Source organism: Convolutriloba macropyga, chromosome 2, assembly GCF_964194025.1.
Source record: "Convolutriloba macropyga chromosome 2, txConMacr16.3, whole genome shotgun sequence".
NCBI classification, from domain to species: domain Eukaryota; kingdom Metazoa; phylum Xenacoelomorpha; order Acoela; family Convolutidae; genus Convolutriloba; species Convolutriloba macropyga.
The window spans coordinates 19,422,948-19,445,071 of record NC_134469.1 but is presented as its reverse complement, the minus strand read 5'-3'; the positions used below and the strand labels follow the sequence as shown (position 1 = coordinate 19,445,071).

General features: G+C 35.1%; 1 protein-coding gene across 1 annotated transcript in view; it reads right to left on the bottom strand.

Moving 5' to 3' along the window:
- LOC142334847 (uncharacterized) overlaps positions 1 to 20,634 on the bottom strand; it is a 41,337-nt gene extending 20,703 nt beyond the window's left edge. The window contains exons 1-5 of the mRNA XM_075383174.1: positions 20,290 to 20,634; positions 15,524 to 15,614; positions 9,006 to 9,246; positions 6,433 to 6,682; positions 2,417 to 2,632 (exon numbers count right to left, since the gene is read on the bottom strand). Of these exons, the coding sequence (XP_075239289.1) occupies positions 2,417 to 2,632; positions 6,433 to 6,682; positions 9,006 to 9,246; positions 15,524 to 15,614; positions 20,290 to 20,611 (1,120 nt within the window). The 5' untranslated portion in view covers positions 20,612 to 20,634. The remainder of the gene's footprint in view (positions 1 to 2,416; positions 2,633 to 6,432; positions 6,683 to 9,005; positions 9,247 to 15,523; positions 15,615 to 20,289) is intronic.
- Positions 20,635 to 22,124: the final 1,490 nt, after the last annotated feature.

Genomic DNA, 22,124 nt, shown 5'->3' with positions numbered 1-22,124 from the left:
ATCGGAAAAATTAAAAAAAAACCTATAAACCTGTAAACAGACGCAACATAATATTGAGTCAAAGATTAATAGACACCTGTCAACCTGTAAAAGACACAAAAAATTAGTCACAGAATGGTGGGATTTTTCAGAAAAAATATTGGACATCTAAAACAGACGCAGATTCGAAGAAATTATCAGAAAAAAATAGTTAGACTATTTTGAACCTGTACATTAGACAAAACAATATTGAAATACTCAATTTAACAAATTTATCTGCTGAAGTCAAATGGTAATCATTCATTAAACCAAATTTAGCAAGAAGAAAACAGTATTTCTTCCAAAATGTTTTTATAAACCAAAACTGACCAACTTAGACGTTATAGTCATGGTTAGTTATGGACAAACAAGAGGAATGATGAACTTGCTAACGGAAAAATTTTCGGAACAACTGAGGCGACAATCAAAAATCTCACTTAATGTTGTTTTGTTCTTTTCCTTTACCCTAAATTGAAACCGAGGGCTATTTCAGAAAAAGATATATGTGTCAATTTTTCTAAAATCATCTCAAAACAGTGGTGCTTGAATAGAAAAATAAGCAAAATCATGAAGAAATAGTGAGGCGACGTTCAAGAATATCAATTGATGTTAATTTCATTTTCCATTACTCTAAATTGAAGCTGATGGAATTTTCAAAAACAAATTTATTTGTCAATTTTTCATAGAATTATCTCAAAACGACGACGCTTGATTTCAAATAAAATCTCGAAAAACCACGAATTTGGTACTATCTGGTATATTATTAACCTGTAAACCATTTTTAATCACTTAATTGCTATCAGTTAATAAAGCTTTACATCACTTTTACAGGCTCAAAAAACCCGCGCTAAATTTGGCTTATTTGCGGATTGTAGAGACATTCATGGCAAAAATTTGATACATTCAGTGCAAAATTGAGTAACGTTGCGCGCGAAAAAGAGATTGAACAGATTCGTGATACATAGCGCTTGAAAAATAGGATACACAGTTTGTATCTCAGTTTTGTAGTTAAATTTTGGACACTTTTGCGAAGACCGGTTGCACAATTCCCTTCAATTTTGTCTGTTTTTGATGAAGTATCTATTTTTCCTAATATTGTTGCAGTTTCAATGTATTAACACAGGAAAAACGACCAAAAGTTACAAGATCGGAAAAAATTGACCGTGACGAATTGGTTATACTTCTGCGTCGTAATGCTCATAACCCCACTCCACTGATCGATTCCTATATCTGTTAATCTACTGATTCGGTTCCCTTTATAGGAACAATAGTTTTTTTTACTTCGATTCTATAAGCTAACTGAGAAATTTAGCTCATTTGAATCAACTGCTTAAATAGCAAATGAACATATAAACAACACAGCAAAATATCAAACTTGCGACATTATTCCAGACTTTTTGTTCAGAATGTCAAAACTAGTAAAAAACATTGTAATTAAGTTTTTGATTTACTTTGCAACATTCTGAGCGTATTCTGAGATCTCCTGCAAGCTCTCCTAGGATCATTTCGTAATATCTTAGAATCCTCTTGAACCCAAATATCGGAAAAGATCCCTTATTTGAAATAATTATATTTTAAGTGGAGAAAATATCAACATTTTTGAATTTCTGACTAACCATAGTAGCGCATTTTGGCAATGTTTGGCTTTCGAATATTAGTCGGGCACTTTTTCGCTGTCTGGTTTGTTGAATCATTATAGTGTTATGAAATGCACATTTTCGGGTCATTCTGTTGTTGCTGTTTTGCTCTTGTCTTTGCTTTTGCCTAGAGTAAACGGTGAATTTGCAAATATTCACTAATTTTCACCACTAAATATGTAAATTAACCGCTATATTGAGCGGTCAAATTACATAATATAGCGGTGAAATGTGGTAAATGTTTGTAATTTCACCGCGTACTCTAGCGGTGAAGTTACACAATTTCACTGCATTTTACCGCAAAAAGTATGTACAAAATTTGCGGTGAAAAAAAAACTTTTCAACGCTTATCTTAAATATTTTTCCCGCTACTTTTCTGAGCATCTGATTTCGGCAATTTTTGTCGGGAAACACGCGGTTCATAATTCTAATCAAAGTGGAAACAGTTTTCTACTGTCTGGCGTGTCGATTCTTAGTCACACAATTTGTTGACTCGGGTTAGTTTCAAGCCGCACAATTAGACGCATTATTTTGCAGTCTCAAATTAAGCCACTTTTTGTCTGGATAACCTGATCATGGTAAATTTTTCGGGTAAGTATGGTTAAAATTATACCAATTCACCCAGGGTACCAGTCCTCTCCGACCCTCGATACAGTGCAAAAGGTATTACAAGGGTGGATTACAAGGATTTTATAATTCAATTATTTATAGCAGATTGCCGTCTTACGGGAAACAAACTATTGGCAGTTGGAAGTACTAACCACGGACACCACTAACACATTTGGCTGAAGTCAAAACCCAGGAATTGCTGAGGACGACAGCCCCACAGAACCACTTGAGCTCCTGTTCTTCTTGAGGTGACGAAAGTCGGGCGTAAAACGAGTGGAAATCACTCCGTCTCCCATTTACTATCAATGACGTCACTCGAGAACCCAACGATGGGTTGAATCCGTCATCTCTGTTAAGAAGTTTCAGGTCTGTTGAAAACTGTAAGGGTTTCACTCCCGAACTTGTAAAAATGAGCGCGCTAATTATAGAGTAAATTAGCGTTCGGAATTTGAATAACATCATATATTTATTTATAACGAGCTGATTAACGTCACTTTTTATCATAGATTAATCATGCAATATTTGTTCAAAAAAACTTATTATATATTCAGAGTAACTATCTTCTAATTTCTCAGTTCAGTAGACGAGCAAAATATGAAATAGCAAACAAAACAAATGAGCTAAACCTCTATTGGTTTTGATCTCAAATTTGATTGTCAATAATGGTCAAGGTTTGACTTTAGGCAAAGTTTGCTAAGACATGGTCTGAGGTCATGTTGCTATGATGGCCCTGTTAAAAGTACCTTGAAACAAATGCATATCTGCATATTCGCAAAAATGGGTTTTTCCTAGTATACTCCCTCAAACATTGTACCTTCTTTGTGGGAATATAACGTACATACTCATTATAGCAAATATACCCCCAATGAACCATAACTTGAAACACTTTGATGTGACATGCATGATAATAACATCTCTGGCAAAACTTGAAATATTTTGGTCAAAATTTGAAACACCCGCAAATACGCAACTACGATCTGAGATCTGTTGGAATAGCCGAGATATGGTGTGATGATACACGAGTGCTTAGCACGCAATTGATTTTCAGTCTGCTGCCTCCGTGAAGCAATCGATGATGAGAACAAACGCAATGTTTGGTTTGGATGTTTGATTGTTTTTAACCCTTTTTGATTCTGAATATAATTAATTGGCATCAATTGGATCAAATTGTGGTTTGCTTAACTTACATTATTAGTTTTAGCAAGAAAGGCCGTCAAGTTTGCAGGTATCAATGATACATGTATGGGAAGATTTTAGTAGCGAGTTATTTTATATTATGCAAAAGAACAAATATTTAGCACCAAAAGAATGAGATGGTCTGTCTTCGACTTCCAGGAACAAGAAATCGTCCATAATATTGAGATACCAGTGCTACAGAAATTACTTTTGGCATATACAATTAAGCTCTCGTACAAAACGTTTTGCGCGGGCACCTGCCATAATGAAAACAGGCAAACAAAGTAATACAATTGGTTTCTATGAATAAATGAAGATTCAAAATATTTGCCTTTTAAACGGCAGCAAAATAAGATCTGTAACGCAAATCTCGTAAAGTTCCAAACTGTTGCCGACGCCAAAAAACTAAAGAAACTAAAGAAAAAAGGTGGGTAAAGAAAAAAGGACAGCTGAATTAAATGATGTGGCGAATGATTGGGTTAAAAGTTATACAAACTTCCTGGATCGACATTATGTCATACAAGGCCTTATGTATTTTTTGAGAACTCCTGGTTAATAAATATACTAGGAATGTGTACGATTTCTTGGTTGTTATAGGGGTGAATTTTATGTAACCGTTCTAAGATGACAATTGATTTCGTTGAAACCGTGACATGGGGCATACATGAATTAAGTAACGGCTGCTCTCCTATCAAAGTCAAGGAAAACTTTACACCGCCCAGTTCGTTTCAGCGGTTTCAAATCTGTCCGGATATTGTGTTTTTGCAGTTAACTTTTGTGAACTGTATTATCCGCTATACTGTAGATTACCGTTGCATTACTTGTTGCTCTATTACTCCTGCTAACTAATCGCTCAGCTTTGCTTTAAAACAAACTTGTTTCTCTCAGAATAACAAATTAATTGAAATTGAAACAATCAAACTTTGTTGAGTTTTTGTTAATAACTCAATTTATAAACTGAATTTCAGAATTCTAATTCCAACAAATTGTATTCCTATAACTTGGCTATAGACTTGCAACGTTTCAGCTTTCTATCTCAAAGATTGCAAAAACAGTCAGAACAAATTGTAAGTGTAACTGATCAACAATAACAAATTTTCTAACTTTAATAGCCAGTCTCTCTATTGGTTTCAATAACACCAATGTTGAACTAGAGTAGGCTTCGTTAAAGCCAGTAAGAGAAACTGACTTTATGCTTCGCGCAAAGTTTCTCTTACTTAGGAACTTCGTTCCTCAGAATGAAAATTTTGAGAATATCAAAGTTAATTCTCTTTTCACAAGTCAAAGTAAAGTTAAAACTGCACAATCACTAATATGATCCACAAAAACAAGACAAAGTAACAATTAACTTACCGCTCAAGAAGTTGTGCTTCAATACGCACTGTATATCAGTTTAATAAGACAAATTTCACATGTTTCAACTAATTTTTGGTAGTTTTTCAAGCTCTATTTATACTGCCGTACATGTCAAAATTGCATCTCTGACTGGTTGTAGATTACTATGTCTTAAGATTCTCTGAATACACTGAGGTTGGGGTTCGGGATATCGTATACGGTGCCCCGCACTCTCTGAATTTGTATGAAAACCGCAAAATTCATCGAATCTGGCTTACAAAGTTGAGGATCTCTTGCTCCGTTTGAGTGTGATTCGTGTGATTGTGAACACTCGAATACGTGGCATTAATAGCGTAGTTCGAGTTTGAGTTCGAATCGTTTCACAGTGTATGAAGAATTTTGCCGCTGTGTTCCGCTGAAAAATCAAATAGACACAACTTTCGATTAGGGTATGGTGTTCTTCAATTCCTACGGTCATTTTGTTCACCCAGTGAAGAAAAACCTGATAGCCATGGTAAGAAACATACTAAAGCATGGTTAATCTAGCCAAAATCTCGCCATGCTGCGTGGCAAGATAAAATCAAGATAAGCAAGAACTTTCACGTTTTTTGCATGGCTGTCAAGAAACAAGATCTTGGCAAGATTTCCAAGAAAGATTAACCACGACATGGCAAGATATATCATGTATTAAAAATTCAATAGCAAACAAAAACAATATATAGCAGAAAATCATACGATTAAGCAAAAACTATCAAAAAATAGCAAAACTTATCCAGAATGACGGAATAAAAGCTGCTCTCGTTAGTTTATTAACAAGAAAATGAGCCGCTTCTTGTAACGGCATATTGAAAATTTTAAGTGGATTCTAGTTAGGTATGTCAAGAGTGCACTCTTTATTTAGGGCCGCCACCGTGAAGTCCCCGATAAGGTCCAAAAAATTTTTAAAAAGACTTGTAACATGAGATAAAAGAGAAATAAACGAAACAAAACTATTTTGAGGTATAATTTTGATTATTGTTTCAAGGCTGAAAATTTTCAATGATCCGCTTTATACCCTCATTTTATACTTTGAGTTCACCGGACTTTGTTTTCATTTCCTCAGACGCAGACAAGATAGATGCCAAAGATGCTGAAAGCCAGGAGAGGAAATAGTTTTTCAAATTTGCAGTGCTTTCGGACACCCCAATTTGAAAACTTTTGGCTTGAAAATTGTTTCAAAAATGAGAGGGTACAAAAAATGCTTGAGGTGGAGTAATTTGGTTCGGTTCTGATGGAAGAAAAGTTAATTTGGTTCCGTAAAATTGTGCAGACCCCGTAAATAATTTTCTTTACAATCCAGAAGTTCCAGATTTATTGACAGTTTTATCAGGCCACGAAATCTGATCGAGACCACTATGAAGGCTCGAAACTTTCGGAATTTTTTTGGATAACTTGATGTTTATGCCTCTAAACCATGGACCTCAAGCCAGGGCATCTTTTTTGCTTCCAATCAGAGAACTTTCAAAATTTGGGATCTGCACTTTGGAAACTTCTGAGATCAAATTATTATAAGTTTCAATTAGAAAATTAAAAATCAATCAGAAAAATATTTAGATTTTATCAGTACGAAACACAAAAATTGAATATCAAAGTAGTCTCAAAAATTCAACTCAAATACGCAATCCAGTTTTCTTCCTTATCCATTTAATGTGATCTGGAATGCTGGTGAAAAAACTCCGGTATAGTCCTTGTCTGGTTGCATGTTTAATGTAGTGACTGGAAATTCCGTACAGACACACATCAAAACTGGCGGAATCGTGGGAACTTTCTGGGAAAGCGTAGAGAGGTCCCCCCTCGTCCATGAAATTGATACTGGCTCCAAAATTCAGAGGCTGTGTGCATATGGTACCATCAGCACATTTCAGCAGCTATGAGGCGAAACTTTGCTTTTATCGATTATTGATCTGTGAATCCTAGGAATATGAATTTAAAAATAGCAAAAATGATGGAAAGAAAAAAATGTTCTGAAATAAAACAGCACACTGGTATTATATTTCAGTCTGCTATTTAATGTGTGTAGTAATGTGAGTATTACAGTTTGCAAATTGATTGATGCATTTAATTTGAAAATCAAACTATACTCGAAACCGATTGAGCACACTCTATTTCTGATTTTAAAACTACCATAGGATTTTAGATCTGAAACAGTAGATCATTGAAAAAAGGCGAAGAATTGTTAATAAACGATCGACTTCGTACGGATCGAACCAAAAACAGTCAAATGCTTCAAAACACAAGCAACAAGTCAATTAAACTGGCCACCAAGACTTCAACCTGGGCTGACCACCCAGAGTGTTTCAGTACTGAACATGCGCATTTTTGTAAAACCAGAACTGAAACAGCTTATTTACATAAAAAAGTAGGTCATTATGTCCAGAAAAAAAACGAGAACAACTATTCAGATTGATCAGAGTAATTCCATAGTAAAAACAGTCCTCCCGACATAGTCCAGCATTAACTATTTCCGACAAATTGTGAAAGATGTAGTCTTAGAGGGAAATAAAAGGGTCTTAATTTCTGGTCTGGCGTATATTGAAAACTGCCGTTAATTTCTGGTCTGTCGGACTGGGAAAAACTGTCAAATTTTCTGGAAGCGCGTTGTTTAAGAAAAGACTACGTTTTCTTTATAATTACTATCTATCGGTTGGTACACCCTCATCTGTAAATTTAATTATCTCTAATTATCATTGTATTATCACTGAATTTTTTGATTTACTGACATTCACTTTAAAACGACACACCTTCGCAACGTTACTTTTCCTATTACATTTTTTGCAAGTGTCACTTAATGCTGGCAGATACCCATCTAATCTGCACTCCATATCTGATTGTAATTTAATTTGTTCACAGACTGTTAAGCTTTTGACTGTTGTGAATACGCGGTTTACTCGATTGCCCCTTATTCTCCTAGTGATGTTGTAGACTGCTTTGGATCGTGCCCCGATTAATATCATTGATGACTATTCGGATCACATTTTGAGTGCAGATGTCGTCTTGAATACAATCTTGTTCTTCTAGTCTCCTAATATCTTTCTATATGTTCGATAGGTGACTTAAAAAACAAGGATCTTGTGATCTATAGATCACAAGATCCTTGTTTCAAAGTCACCTATTGAACATATAAAAGGATATCAGGAGACTAGAAGAACATGAGTGTATTCAAGACAACACCTGCACTCAGACGTGGACAAAATGAGATCCAAAGAGTCATGAATGATACTAATCTGCGCACGATCCAAAGCAGTCTACAACATCACTAAGAGAAGAGGGGGCAATCGAGTAAACCACGGATTCACAACAGTCAAAAGCCTTACAGTCTGTGAACAAATTGAATTACGGCCAAAAGCGGAATGCAGATTAGAATGGCATCCGCCAGAATTATGTGACACTTGCAAAAAATGTAATAGGAAAAGTAACGTCGCGAAGGTGTGTCGTATGCAGGTGAATACCCGTAAATAAAAAAATTCAGTGATAATACAATGATAATTAGAGATAATTAAATTTACAGTTGAGGGTGTATTGTAGCTCTCCTAATCTTACTATTTACTTAAATGAATTGGCACTCAACAATCGTAGAACGAATTGAAGTTTCAGAGGCAATTGGCTTGAGCAATAAAAAGTATAGCATTAGTTGCAATAGATGGTCGAATTGAAATCACCTCCTCTAGTTTTCCCCAAAAGCGATGTCAATTAAAGGGTGAGAGAAACTAACTAAAATGACTGCGATAAAATGGATAACAAAATTTAGACATTATTTCATTTTAAGTTCCATGTAATGATTTCCATCCAACTCTTACACCATTTTATGAATATAACTTTCCATCATGTAATCCACCGTATTTTCACCCACTGGCTCACCGTCTACTTAAATTTATCCCTCTTAACCCAAAAGCGAAGTATGTTTTTCGGGGCAATGAGGGGAATGTTCCAAAAAAGTTGGTCCAAAAAATGGTCCAACCGATTACTTCCATGTCTCTGAAAAAAAAATCAAACAGTTGATTTTTTCCACTGTGGAAAAGAAAGGAATTCCAACCGCAGTTCCTCACCTTTTGCCGCGTTTTACTGAAATTTTTTAGAAATTGGCCTCTGATAAGTCCATTTCAGTTGCAATCTGGGATTAATCTCAAAAACATTATAAATTATCATAATCTCTCTTGAGAAAAATCGTCAAAAATTTATCGATAAAAGTGCCTTAAAAGGATCCTTTGTTTCCATGAACTTGACTTCCCGGAACAGAGCCTGGCGCAGAAAGGGTGGAAATTCGTGACCACTACTGTTAATTGATCCCATTCCGTGGGCTGTCAGTTCTGTCCCGATGGCCTGTCTTTCATTGCACAGAGGGATGGAAGTAAAGTTTTCTATATTGGCTTTGCATCTCAATTGCAAAAGTGCGATGTCATTTTGGCTGCTTCCATTGTTGAAGCGTCGGAAGCTACAACAAAAAGGCTCTTTAAGTTAAACCCATTAATATACAACACGAGCGAAACTTACAAAGGTCAACGTTTAAATCTAAACTATTTAGATACGCATCTCGATTCCATTTGCATAAAAGATTTTTTTAACGCTCGATTGTTTGCAACTTAAGAGCGGCAAGTTAGGTATCTGGCGAGTTTCATGAATTTCATAGTGAATCGATAATAAAAACATGGTAAATATTGCCAAGATCTTGATCTGGCACTTGATATGAAATGAAAACATAAAAATTTGTACAAACTTGCAAAAATGTGTATCAAAGAAAGAAGATTCTGGCAAGATATCCAAGAAGGATTAACCATATGACACTACTAGGCATACCATGATGTAAATATTATAAAGCAGATTTAAACTAAGCACAATTATTAACATTGATCAAGATTTATCAGTTGACTGTTTTAAGACTGAATACCTCGACTGACCCGCTTTACCCTACAGTTTGTACTATGAGTGCACATAAAGAAATTTTGATTTTTTTGAGCCGAGATACATCGAACAGCAATTGCAAATGACAAAATTGTTAATAAAAGTTTTCATTCTTTGTCAAGAGCTGTCAGAAAATTTTCCTGGTTTATCTTGATAAGACCTTACCAACATCTTATCCAGATTTATTATGAAATGTTGCGAATTCAAGTTCTTGGATTCAAGATAATTCATTCTTTAAAAAAGATGTCAAGTTTACGCATGTCTTGTGAAGTTTCAATTCACTGGGTTGCAACGCAAGTGAACGCAACTTTCTAAAACTTTGAGACAAACAAATGAATATCAGAACGCTCATATCTGAATGTTTTGAAATTTGAGAAGTCCGAAAGCGTTTCTACTTTATGGGGTTTACCTAGAGAGTCCGATTAAAAAGCACTATATTGAAATGTCAAAGTTCAAATGAAATGGTTGACGATAAAACAGATATACAATGAAACTACAAAGGGGAGCAAGTTCAATTTCAAATAACCCTATTAACACTCGATTACATATTTTGGCGTTTTTCGAAAGATCGTTCTTCGACTTTGTAAGACAGAAGATAGAGCTTAAAAAATAATGAAGTCAATAATAGACCGATCTCTAACCAATCTTGAAATTGAGTCGAATTCGAGGTGCTTATTGTCTCGGATGATCTGAACAGAGGCAATTTTGCTCTTGAATAGTCTGTTCAGAAATACAGCAGTCTAATTTACATGACAAAAAAACAGAAGAGATGACTCGTTTTTTGTGGTAATACCGCTGTTATTTCGCTCCAATTCCGGTCCAATTTCTCATGTTCATGAAATTTTAGTGATAAAAAATGCGGATTCTTTTCTCGGCACTTACAGTGTAACTTACTGAAACTAATAGAACATTATTATACACTAACTAAAATTCAGTTGAACTCATAATGACTGAATGAAGGTAAACAAAAATTATGGTAAATTCGAAGAATAGATTACTGTAACTTTACTGTGGAATCAGTATATGAAAAATTTATTTTGAAGCAGTGACTGCTTCAAAGCACTCAGCGTAAATTGATGGCAGTAACTTAGGCAGCGGGGATTAGAATATTTCCAACACCAAGAAGAACTCCTTTTGTGCTTTCGGAAGAATATCTTTGCTTTGTTAGAATATGATAACGTTTCCAAAGTATGGTCCCGGAGTTGGTTGTCAGTGTAATTCAGCACTGCAATAGTGAAAACCAATGGTGCTCATTTTGATACATTGGGAACAAAGTTTAATATTCAATTTCTGACTGCACAGAATTCGAGCCAACCATTTTTTATCGGACCAGTCTTGGTGGCCGAAGACCATGCTTCTGTGCAGCCTATGTGGACGACTGCTATACAACTGGACATTGCTGGAGACCGACTGCATTATCTCTTACCAGCAAAACCATCAGTAAAGTAAGAAAAAGTTTATTGCCATATGATCTGAAGCTTAAACAGATTGACATGATTGCTAAAGAGAAATTTTCGAAAACCGCACAGGCCGACCATTCAAGATGGCGTGGCTCAGCTGCACCATTATTTTTGCTGGCATAGTTGATTGTGATGGAATTAATCTATGAAACCCCTCTAGTCTCGTTTACCAAAAGCCAAGTCCCATGGTCAGCTCACAACCACCCCCTCCCCCTTTTCACCCTAGAACAACGACCTGATTAGTTGTGCCCGTTGTAAAACGGGAGGGGGTCAAAGTTTGTAGGAACCGCAAAATAGTTCTCGAATTGAGATGTGTGGGAAGCAACAGTTGATTTGAAATCTGTTTTTGCAAATCTGGAGCTATTTGTGAATTAATGTTGTGCTGACCCTCATTCTTTTCACCGGTAATCGCGACCGCAGGTTTGATCCGACAGTCGTCTCCTGCAACCCATCTTTCTGAAGAACATTTTGCGTTGTTACAGGTTATTTTGCGTGTTACGGTTATAAACGTAGAAAAAGATGTTTGGACATAAAAGTCAATGCTCAGATAGTTTTTATGTACGCTAGTACAAAAATAAATTTTGTCAAGTTAGTAAAGCTTTCAATGTAAAGGCAATTTAGCAATGGCAAATTAAAGAAATGTTATATACGCTGGCCGGTTTGGTAACGTATGGTTTTTTTCAGGCATTTTAGCATATTTTGTCAGTTTGCTGTGGAACCCCCATGGAACCGTGATCCATACAGCTGTTTGCATTATCAATTTTTTTTGAAGAAGTTCAATATGAAGAAAAGTCCGTTTAATTAAATAATTTTTAATGTAGAAAACTGACCCGCTGATTATCATTCTATTCATGTTATAATCAATAATACTGAATGTAATGTAGGAAATATTTAGCAACAGTTCATCTCTTTGTGCAACCAACCCTACCACTTTCTCATTTTACCTACAACTTTTCAAGAACGCGGCGTTTTTCATGCCTTATTCGAAATCTGGCTGAACATAACAGTTAACCAGAAATATCTGGAGAACTGGTATGATCAGAGGATACTAAGAGGAGCAAACAAATTGTTTTGTGAATCAAACGATTTTCGAGGTTGATACAATAATAATTGGGTTGTTTACTGCTACCAAATTTCTACAAGCACCTTTGGCAGCTAAGACCAGGAGTTCAAAAAAATCAAGCTGGCATGTTGACAGAGACTAGATTTGCAACAAATCTGCGAAAAATTGTTTGAAGCAAGGCGGCAGTGTTTTGGCTATATTATTTTCTCTGGGGCAAATTATTTGTGTTTTGATATAATACTGAATTTGGAGACTTTGATTGTAATCAAATCAAATCGGATAAAGGAATTTTTTTTGGGTTGAAGGAGAGGATGAGATTGAAAAGAATGTCACACCACGTTAAATTCTAATTTCTGGGGCGTAATTGGAGTTTCGTGACGCTTCTCTGAGCGTATTTTTAATAAACCTCATCCTTCACAGTTATATTTTTTCGAGTCAATTTTTTGCGTCCATGTAGGAAATTTGCATACGGTTCATTTCAAAGCATCAAAAGCAAAAAAAAATGGCTGCTCCATCAAAATGACTCACTCCATGTCCTCCTTTTATATTAACTTTTGAAAAATTTGAGCAGATGTGTGTGTAATTTTAAATAGTTGTAAATAAATTAGGCAATGTTATCCCCGACGATCCACACATTTCTACAACCGTTTTCCTTGAATTTCACAAAATTGATTACTATCAAAGTCGATCAATTCTGGTTATTTGAAAGGGTTGCCTACAACAATTATAGAATTTCTTTTGTTGCCTCATAGATTAGTACCTGTTTTCATTTGAAATCGTCTTAACCTTTACTCTGCACAAATTCAGCTCTACATCGTGCACAAAACAGTTCGTATATGTAAAAATAGTTCTCTGACAATAACATACATTTTTGGGTGAAATAAGATTTAAAATGATCTGTAAATTTGCAAAAAAGCACAAATTTTTTATTACGACGGAGAGGTATACTCCGAGGTTTTGGCCTTAGTAAAATTGGCTTGAAAATTAGATACATACAATGAACGAAATTAGGAGACATCTTTTGTATCTTAATTTTCGCCGAAGTGGTTCCGCCAGTTTTGCGAAATAAAAGAACATTCGGAACGAAAAGTAGGTTACAAGTCTTGAAGCACGTTTCCGCTCAAATTAGGTATCTATTTTTCAAGCGCATTTTGAGCATGCAATAAGCACTTTATTAAAGATTTAATCAAAGTTTTCAAAACTTTAAAGTGCTCTAAATACATGCAACCACAAAAACTGATTTCTCCCGAAAAACCCCTCGCACATCAAAGGTTTTGTATATCAACGTGGGGCTGGCCGATTTTAATAAGTAGTAATAAATAGTACTAATAGGTAGTAATAAGTAGTAATAAAGTACTATAAGTAGTAATAAAGTAGTAATAAAGTACTGCTAGTAGTAATGAGTTAGGCTTAACTAAATAAATAGTAATCAAGTTAGGCTTAATTGCGGATTTTATGCGAAATCGAGCATCATTGCTTGAGAAAAATCGATACATAAATAGAGCAGATGCGTGATACAAGCCGTGCAAAAAATAAGTTATAAAATTTGTACTTGTATTTCGCGGCTAGGATTAGGACACTTTTGCGAACACGGGCTGCTAATTTTCCTTCTATTTTGCCGGTTTCTGATAAAGTAGCTGTTTTTCGCAATATTGTTTCATTTTCAATGTATTAACATCGTGAAAACGAACGCGAGATACACGCATCGGGCATATCTCCCCGTGACGATTTGGGTATACCTCTGCGTCGTAATGTTAATGATTATTTAATTAAAAATCGCAAGAATGCTCTGCTATTTTCCAGGTTGTGGAGAAAACCAAAATCGGTAAATCATTACTTGAAAATTTCAAGTGATGATTTGCCGATTTTGGTTTTCTCCACAACCTGGAAAATAGTTGAGCATTCTTGCAATTTTTCATTAACTATAGTTATAACAGCGGTTAGTAAAGCCATTTACTTCTCAAGAACTGGCTGCTATTGCTTGCTAGGAATAACTTTGTTGAAATTTAGCCCTCCGGCGGCAAGAGGATGGAAATAACTCAAAGTTTTGGACTTTTTTAAGACGTCTATGAAAAGTTTCAAGATTAATGAAGCTAGACAAGAATATATATGAAGAAAAGAAAATTCGAGAACATTTTCGATATCTCTACTTTTTTTCTATTGCACCTCAAAAAAAATCCTGAAAAAATTCTGTTTCCCCCAGCTTAGTGAATGTTTTAATGCCCCCAAACGCACGTGACATTTTTGCACAGTAAATTGCTTGTTGCTGGGGGCGCAAAAAACAGTCTGTGGGCCAAAACATAACAGATCCGAAAATACTGGGTAATTTTTTTCAATCCCCATGGGCACGGTATTATATGGCGAATGACCCGAAAAACCGTTCAACATATTTTCACATGAACATAACTAGACAATCTTTCTAAATACAAGCGTTAGAGTGTTTATCAGTACAACAGCGTCTACTGTTAAGTTTTTTGTCATTGTGGAAATATCCGGTCAGGAAGTACTGCAAATAAGTTTGTTGACGGCTTTTTTACTCAATTCGCCCAGGACAACTTGACCGGGAAATAGTTAGAATCAGTTCTTTCTCGACTCTCCTGATAAAAATTCCTCATCGGGAGTTTGATAAGCTTAACTGGAACCATTGCGATTGGTAACTCACCTGTTTTCCCACCAGGAATTAGCGGGAATCGATGTACTGCGAAGTTGTACTTTGCCTTATGAACACGTTTTAGCGTAGAACATTGGGTTTAAGACAAAATTGTTTTAGATCTTTTCCGTTTGTGCACCCCCAGTACGTTATGCACCCCTCAGATACAGAGCACGTGCTATTACATATTAAATAACTATGTAAAAACTTGGCACGTGCGACTGGGGGTGCAAATAAAATCCTTACACTAAGCTAGGGGCGCAGACGGAAAAGATCCGTTGTTTTTTACCAATATTTTGTAAATTTTTGGTTGATGACGTCAAAGAAATTTTATGGTTTAAAACTTGTTGTCAATCTAAATTTATTGTCAATATGGTCAGCTGTTTTGATTGAAATCAGCAATGACATGAATTCTGCATTTTATGCACATTTTTCTCAACTCAAAATGTGTTGAAAAGTGTCAGTAAATGAAATGCTTATATGCAATAATTTCCTATTTAGCTATGTGTTAAGGTACAATTAATGCACCATTGAAAAAAATTGAGATGAACCAAAGATGTACCAGAGGGATCAGCTTTCTGTTTAGGGGGGGATTGGTGCTATGATATTCCTTATAAAAATAAGTAATTTCACATACCCTCTTGGGATTATTCTCCGGCCACAGGTATAAACGCGACCCAAACCAGTCGCTTTGGCGAAGTCATCGAGCTCTATGAAGATGCTGTTAGCTTAAACATGACACAAATCACACATGTTGAAGAGCTTTTAGTGTGGGCGAGGAAACATTTTTATGACAAGTTATACATTTTTCCCTCAAGTATATGCAGAAAAATTGCAATTCTTTGCAATTTTCGATGGTTTTATTGTCAGTAATGCTAATGCAGGAAAGAAAAAACGCCGAATACAAATTAGTAAATACTTCGTTGTTTCTCCGATGACTTTTTTTGAAAAAAAATGCAAACGTACATTAAAGCGTTTTAGCGTGCGTTGTATTTTACGCTGAATAGGGCTAAAAAATTATGATCTAATTTTTCAACCCAACATTCAGTCTAAGCAAAATTTCAACATGTATACCCCGAAATGTGCGTTTGCACATATTGTTCCGACCCCGCTCAACAGCATTTTTTACTTATTTGTCGACCAAATGAGGAAGAGATAGAAAAATCCAAAAGCTCAGCTGTTCTTCAAAATTAATTGTTATATCCAAATATAAAATCGCTTCAAGCTCAAACAAGGATACAAATTAAACAAAAACACATCAGAGGCCAATGACACCAACCAATAAGAAGAATAAGAGACAAGACAAACAACAAAATCACTAAGAAACAGCGATCATTACGAAATTCAAAATAGCATCAAATAAAGACTGAACTAAACCGAACGACATATTCCAAAATAAAAGAAACGCCACCTGAATTTATGGAGAATACTTAACAAGAAAACGAAAAACAAACAGGGCAATCGTAGAAAAAACGGTTACACTTGTAGAAAACAATTAAATTCAAAGACACGAACACATATCAGCGAAAAATCAAAGACACACAAAAATCAAACAGAGCAGGACAAGTCCTGAAATACAATCCAAAGAATTGAATAAAAACAGACCTAATGTACCTGACCAGAAATCAATTGAGCAATCCCAGCCAAAAAGACAATCTCAAATGTTGAGAACCTAAAAGGATCAAACAAACTAAACAAAAAATAACCATTGCTAAAACTCTTGAAGCTTTTAACCTGAAGGCCATAAATCACACAATTCAAAATAAACATTATATTGCATATTGAATTATATTGCCACTAAATGTAGATTAACTCGAGAGATGACAAATGGTTCAAAAGAAAAACTGAGAAAAGCAAAATTAAAAGAAAGTATCTAAATATTGCTGGAAAAAAGTTCAAAACCAATTTTTTATCTCCGGAGTTTTGTCGTGTAACCCATCTGCAAGACATAGAAAAGCTTCGTGGGTCAGCAAAGGTCGTTAAACTCAAAAAATTACAAAAAAAAACAAAACATTTTTAAAAAAGTCAAAAGTTTTAACAAAAACTTGCTAAAATCGTTATATTATCATCTTCAGAACCCTTTCATTGTCTCCAAAGACTATCCATTGTCCCTATTGCAAGCCTTGAACAGTTTCACTGGCTCATAAAGATCCACAAATGTTTAACATGATAATAATTTTCAAAAAAATTAAAAATTTTTTAAAAATTATTATCAAGATATTACTGAAATTCTTGTTATTAATGTATTGGTAACCTTTTCATTACGTCTCGCAACTATGCAGTAACTTGTTACCAAACGCTGGAGGAGGTTCCTGGGCACTTGGTGCAGGGAAACTCAAAAAATTTTCAAAACATTTTCAAAAAAAAACTTAAAAACTTGCAAATATATTTTAAAAAACTGCTAAAATTTGTGATATTAAGAAACGGACAACCATTTTATTGCCACTAGAAACTATGCAGTAACATACTTACAAACCCTATAGGAGGTTTCCTGGCCAGTGAGGAAAAAAATACTAAAGTTATAAAATTTAGAAAAATATGCAATTTTTCTTTTAAAAAATCGTTAAATTCGAAACATTAAAATCTCGAAACAAATTCCTGATTACCAATAAATTTATGCAGTAAACTATTATCAAAACCTAGAGGAGTTTCTCTGGCTGTTGAGGTTAGAGAAACCTAAAAATTGTCAAGAATTTTCAAAACTTGAAATAAATTTCAAGTTCTATCAAACGATTGATAAAATATGTGATGTTAAAATGTTGAAAACCATTCCATTATCACTAGAAATTATGCAATAACCTATTATTTAACCCAAGAGGAGGCTTCTTAACATCAGGGGCAGAAAAATCTCAAAAAAGGACAAAAATTTTCAAAAACCTTGAAAAATTTGTTTAAAATTTGTATAAATTTGCGTGTTTATGTTTGGAGTACCAACAGATTTAGCTCTTAAAAAGGCCATAAAACGTAAAAACCGAATGCCAAACACCATTATCAAACTTCGCAAAGCTCAATTTCAGACTGGTCCAACAAAAAAAAATGGCAAAAAATGACAAAAAATGCAAAAATTTGCAACATTTTGGGCTCAAAAAACGCCTAAAGATGACCTTTTACCCTTGAATTACGGCCTTCCCATTATTCTCACCACTCTAAGCACTTGAAGGACTACTAAACGCGGTTAAGGGCCTCTAATGAAACTTGATGCCCACTGAGCTTTACCTGTTTATCCCGTTTTGAAAGCTCAAAGTCATGAAAAGGTGTGAAAACATCTTACAAAAATTAAAAAAAAGAAAGAGCACCAAGACAATCCAATTCTTGGATTATAAAAAAAGCTAATCTATTTCGTTTGGAAACGGTGTAGAAGCCTATAAAACCACAACCTATTCACTAAAAAATTAGAATATAATCAATTGCGACGTTTTTCAGCGCCCTTATTGTGATATATCACTTATCACTAATGTGCCATTTACATTGATAATCGGACAAGACAGCAAAGAGAAAATCAAAATTTGAAAATCGTCAAAAATGAACACAAACATTATGAAAACTCGAAGTATCCCTGCCGACAAAACTACTGTTTGAATCATAAAAAACATCAATTACATTAAAAATCACTTGGAAAAACGCGACCCTTCTCTTTGCGGAGACTACGGTACTAAAACAATGCAGAATAAAAACTGAATATGGCAGGTCTCAAAAAACTTTTTTTGAAACAAATTTTCAAAATCCGTAACACATAACAACCGCAAGAATTCAAAGATCAAATGGCAAATATATTCCGTTTTTGCCGCATAGGAGCTAAATTGGACATTTCAGTGAGACTAAATCAAAAGACTACAAGTAAACAAAGAATGAAGGCAGAACAAAAAAATTTGACAAACATATCACAAACAATCCGCAAACTGTATTGAAGCCAAAAAACATATGCTTTTAGCTGAAATTATCAAATATTCTCAATGAATTGCTTTTGCATGTAAATTTGTGCCGTCAAAAACTGAGGTTCAGAGTGAATTTATTCTGGTCTGTATCTGACATAAAAAACAAGGAAGGCAAGAAGTTCAAAAAAATGTACAGTGCGACATTACAATCCGAATATTTTTTGCACTATTGAATTCCACAGCAGAACTAAAAGTGGTTTTCTTTTCCTTGCTTCTCAATTAAAACCAGAAATTTTGGAGATGCTACCGAACTAGCTTATATGAGTAAGAAGTCCAGATATCAAGAAATATTAATTTTGGGTCTTATCGAGTTATATTAGAGAAGCACCATTATGTATCAGTTGAATGCACCAGATAGTTTCTAATTGCCTCCGTTGATACAAATATAGCCGTTTAGATATTTGGATTCAATCATAGGAATGTAAAGAGAACATTATATGCTGGTAAAACCCAAGAACTCATTTAAGGTTTTGGAAGAAAATTTGTCGAAGCCATAAAATGCATGAGCTTTAACCAAAAAACACAATGTTCATTAACTGGAGCCTAATTATTCACAAAAAAACAGCTCGTATTAATTGAATTGTTAAATGGAAACAGACTTGCCAGTAATCAGGATAAAAAACCACAAAAAATATTATATAATAATAGACCCAAAAAATTATTTGCGACTACATTTTCGTTTCAAAAAATCAACAATGGGACCAAAACAGGGGATGCTATTGCGGTCCAGCTGTTAAGAAACGCAATCGTTGTATAACATTGAGCATTTTGTTGGCAGTGGAAAATCATAATAGTTCAAAAGAAAGTTTTTTTAAATAAATATTGGTTTAAATTATGGAAATTCTACAAAAATTTTCTTGCTGCAGTTTTTCTGCAAACCGGTGGCCAAATTGGCCCATATCTTTGAAAACGAATCTTGTTTCAGCAGTTTTGATGTCTACACTACTGTGAAAACTTGACAAAAAGGGCATATTTGATAGGCAAAAACTTACCCGGAAAAAACCAAAACAAGTGATTCCAACAGTTCACCAACTACGGTTTTTCTTTAAACGTACAAACATTGAGGCTATGGTTAATAATTTTTTGAATTGTGTAGCGCAAAATTGCGCAAAAAAGAACAGAACAACGGAAGATAGTTAAGGTTCACAAAACCTTAAAACTTATAACTCCTCGGAAAAAGCAGAATTCAAAGAATTCTTTTTAGTGTGAAATTTGACGAGATTTCTTATGATACCACTCACAAAACTGTACGATGAATATATCGATTGGTGAAAGTTGACCTAACAAAAAACCCAGTTGAGTAGATAGTTCCTCCCCCAATAAAATGGATCAGAACAAAAACCTAGAAACAAGAAAAAGTTCAATTAACAAAATTCAGAGATTTCTTACAAAAAACGCACAAAAATTGAACTTCGGTGCAGTAAAAAATTTGAGGAGTTCTGCAGTAAATTCTACCATCTGTACGTACTATTAATATTCCTCACACATTTAGCGCTAGTGAGCACCCATCTATCACTGAACAGAATGGCCCCACAGAACCACTTCAATTCTCCGTTATGCTGCCTTGCAAGTCGAACATAGAATGCATGGAATGTGCTCTGGACACCATTAACTATTAGTGACGTCACGGGAACACGGTGCGACCCGGGATCGAACTCCTGATCTCCCGAAGCGTAACTTTGTTTTGAGTATGAAATAGTTTCTACGTGATGTGTAAGGAAGCCAAACAATACAACTGAGTAAAAATTGGGCATTAGTAATTTCAAGCTTTCTTTTACATTTAATTTCATGGTTTAAAGGGTAAAATTTTCTGGAATTTGATAAATAAATTGCAGCTGATACAATTCTGGATAATTTGCAAGCATCACAAAGCATTAGAGAGCATACACTGACCTTGTAATATAAATTCAGCACAAACCGTAAACAAAATAATTGCCAACCATGAAACAACTTGTGTAAATATTTACCTTGAAATAGCAGAAACTTGTTTGGAAATTTAAAGTTTACGGAATGGCGTCGATGGAGTTCACTTGTGGATTCAGGTGGTGTGTCAGATAGCTAAAGATTCAGGTGCCGGAAAATAATAAGATTACCCTAAGCCAGTGAGAAAAACAAGTTTTACCGATAGATTTTATATCTTCAACAATTGAAAGATGGGCATGGGAAGCAACAATTTTCTGCGAAGGCCAGCCGAGCGGTTCTCAATAAAGATTTCAAAACTTTTTTGACCAATAATGCACTAGGCCAGAGCGCAACTACGTTTCACAATTTTGAGTGCGTGTAAGCCCAACAAAAGTGGGCGAGGCTCAAAAGCAGGTCATCCGAATTTGAGATTTTTGTGCCGAATTCGTCGTGAAGACGAACAATAGTTACCAGTCAATATTTTTTCTACGGCTGCACACTTTTCTCATGCTAGACCTTTTACCTCATAAAATTGACCAGACTTTTGACTCTCCTTTTACACTCACTTTATAGGCCAACTCTATTAACTCTCCTTTGACCGAAATTTGTTTTCAAAAAGTAACTGATTTTGGTCACAATAGCGAAACTCAGCCTCTATTAGTGTTCACACAAAACTCAAATTGAATTCTTAAAAAATGAATAGCCTCTGATCTCCAATTAACGCTCTACCTCATGATGTGACAGCTGATGTGGGAGAAATCGGTTATGACTCTGTGGTAATGAGGAACAGGTTATGTTAACCAGCATATTAAAATAATAAAACGTGAAAAAAAATCAATATTTTTCGAAGTCATAACAAGGAGGATTGCTTGAGCGTTCGCTCGATTCTTTCCTTCTTCTCAATTTCTGCTGGGCTCAACAGTGAGAGGTTCTTATATGGTGAAGCAAGCGCAACATTAATACTATGCTATTTCCCCTCGTCCACTCTTTTACGCTTTTGCAACTGAGCTTGTCTCGACAAAAATTAATTCTAAAGAAGGCCCGTAATCGCAATTCTGTTCATATAAGAAAAAGCCACAGGAGTTTAGCAGTTCTTCCTAAGTTTTAATTTCTCAAGTTGTTTCGCTCTGGCTGCATTGCAATTTTCAATCAGCCAGGCTCTCTCGAACTTGTTCGCAATCCCTCTTTCTCTCTTTTCCTCTTTGATAAACTCTCCCCTAATGTTACTCCCACAACATGCATTGCTTCAAATTACACTCGTCCGGCAAGCTCGTATCTCAAACAAAAAAAACCTCAGAATTTTAACTAATATTTGCAACTCACATTTGAAATCTTTCACGTTGGTCACTTATAGAAATCAATGTCAAATTACGCTCTGTATTTCAACCGCTGTTGACCATT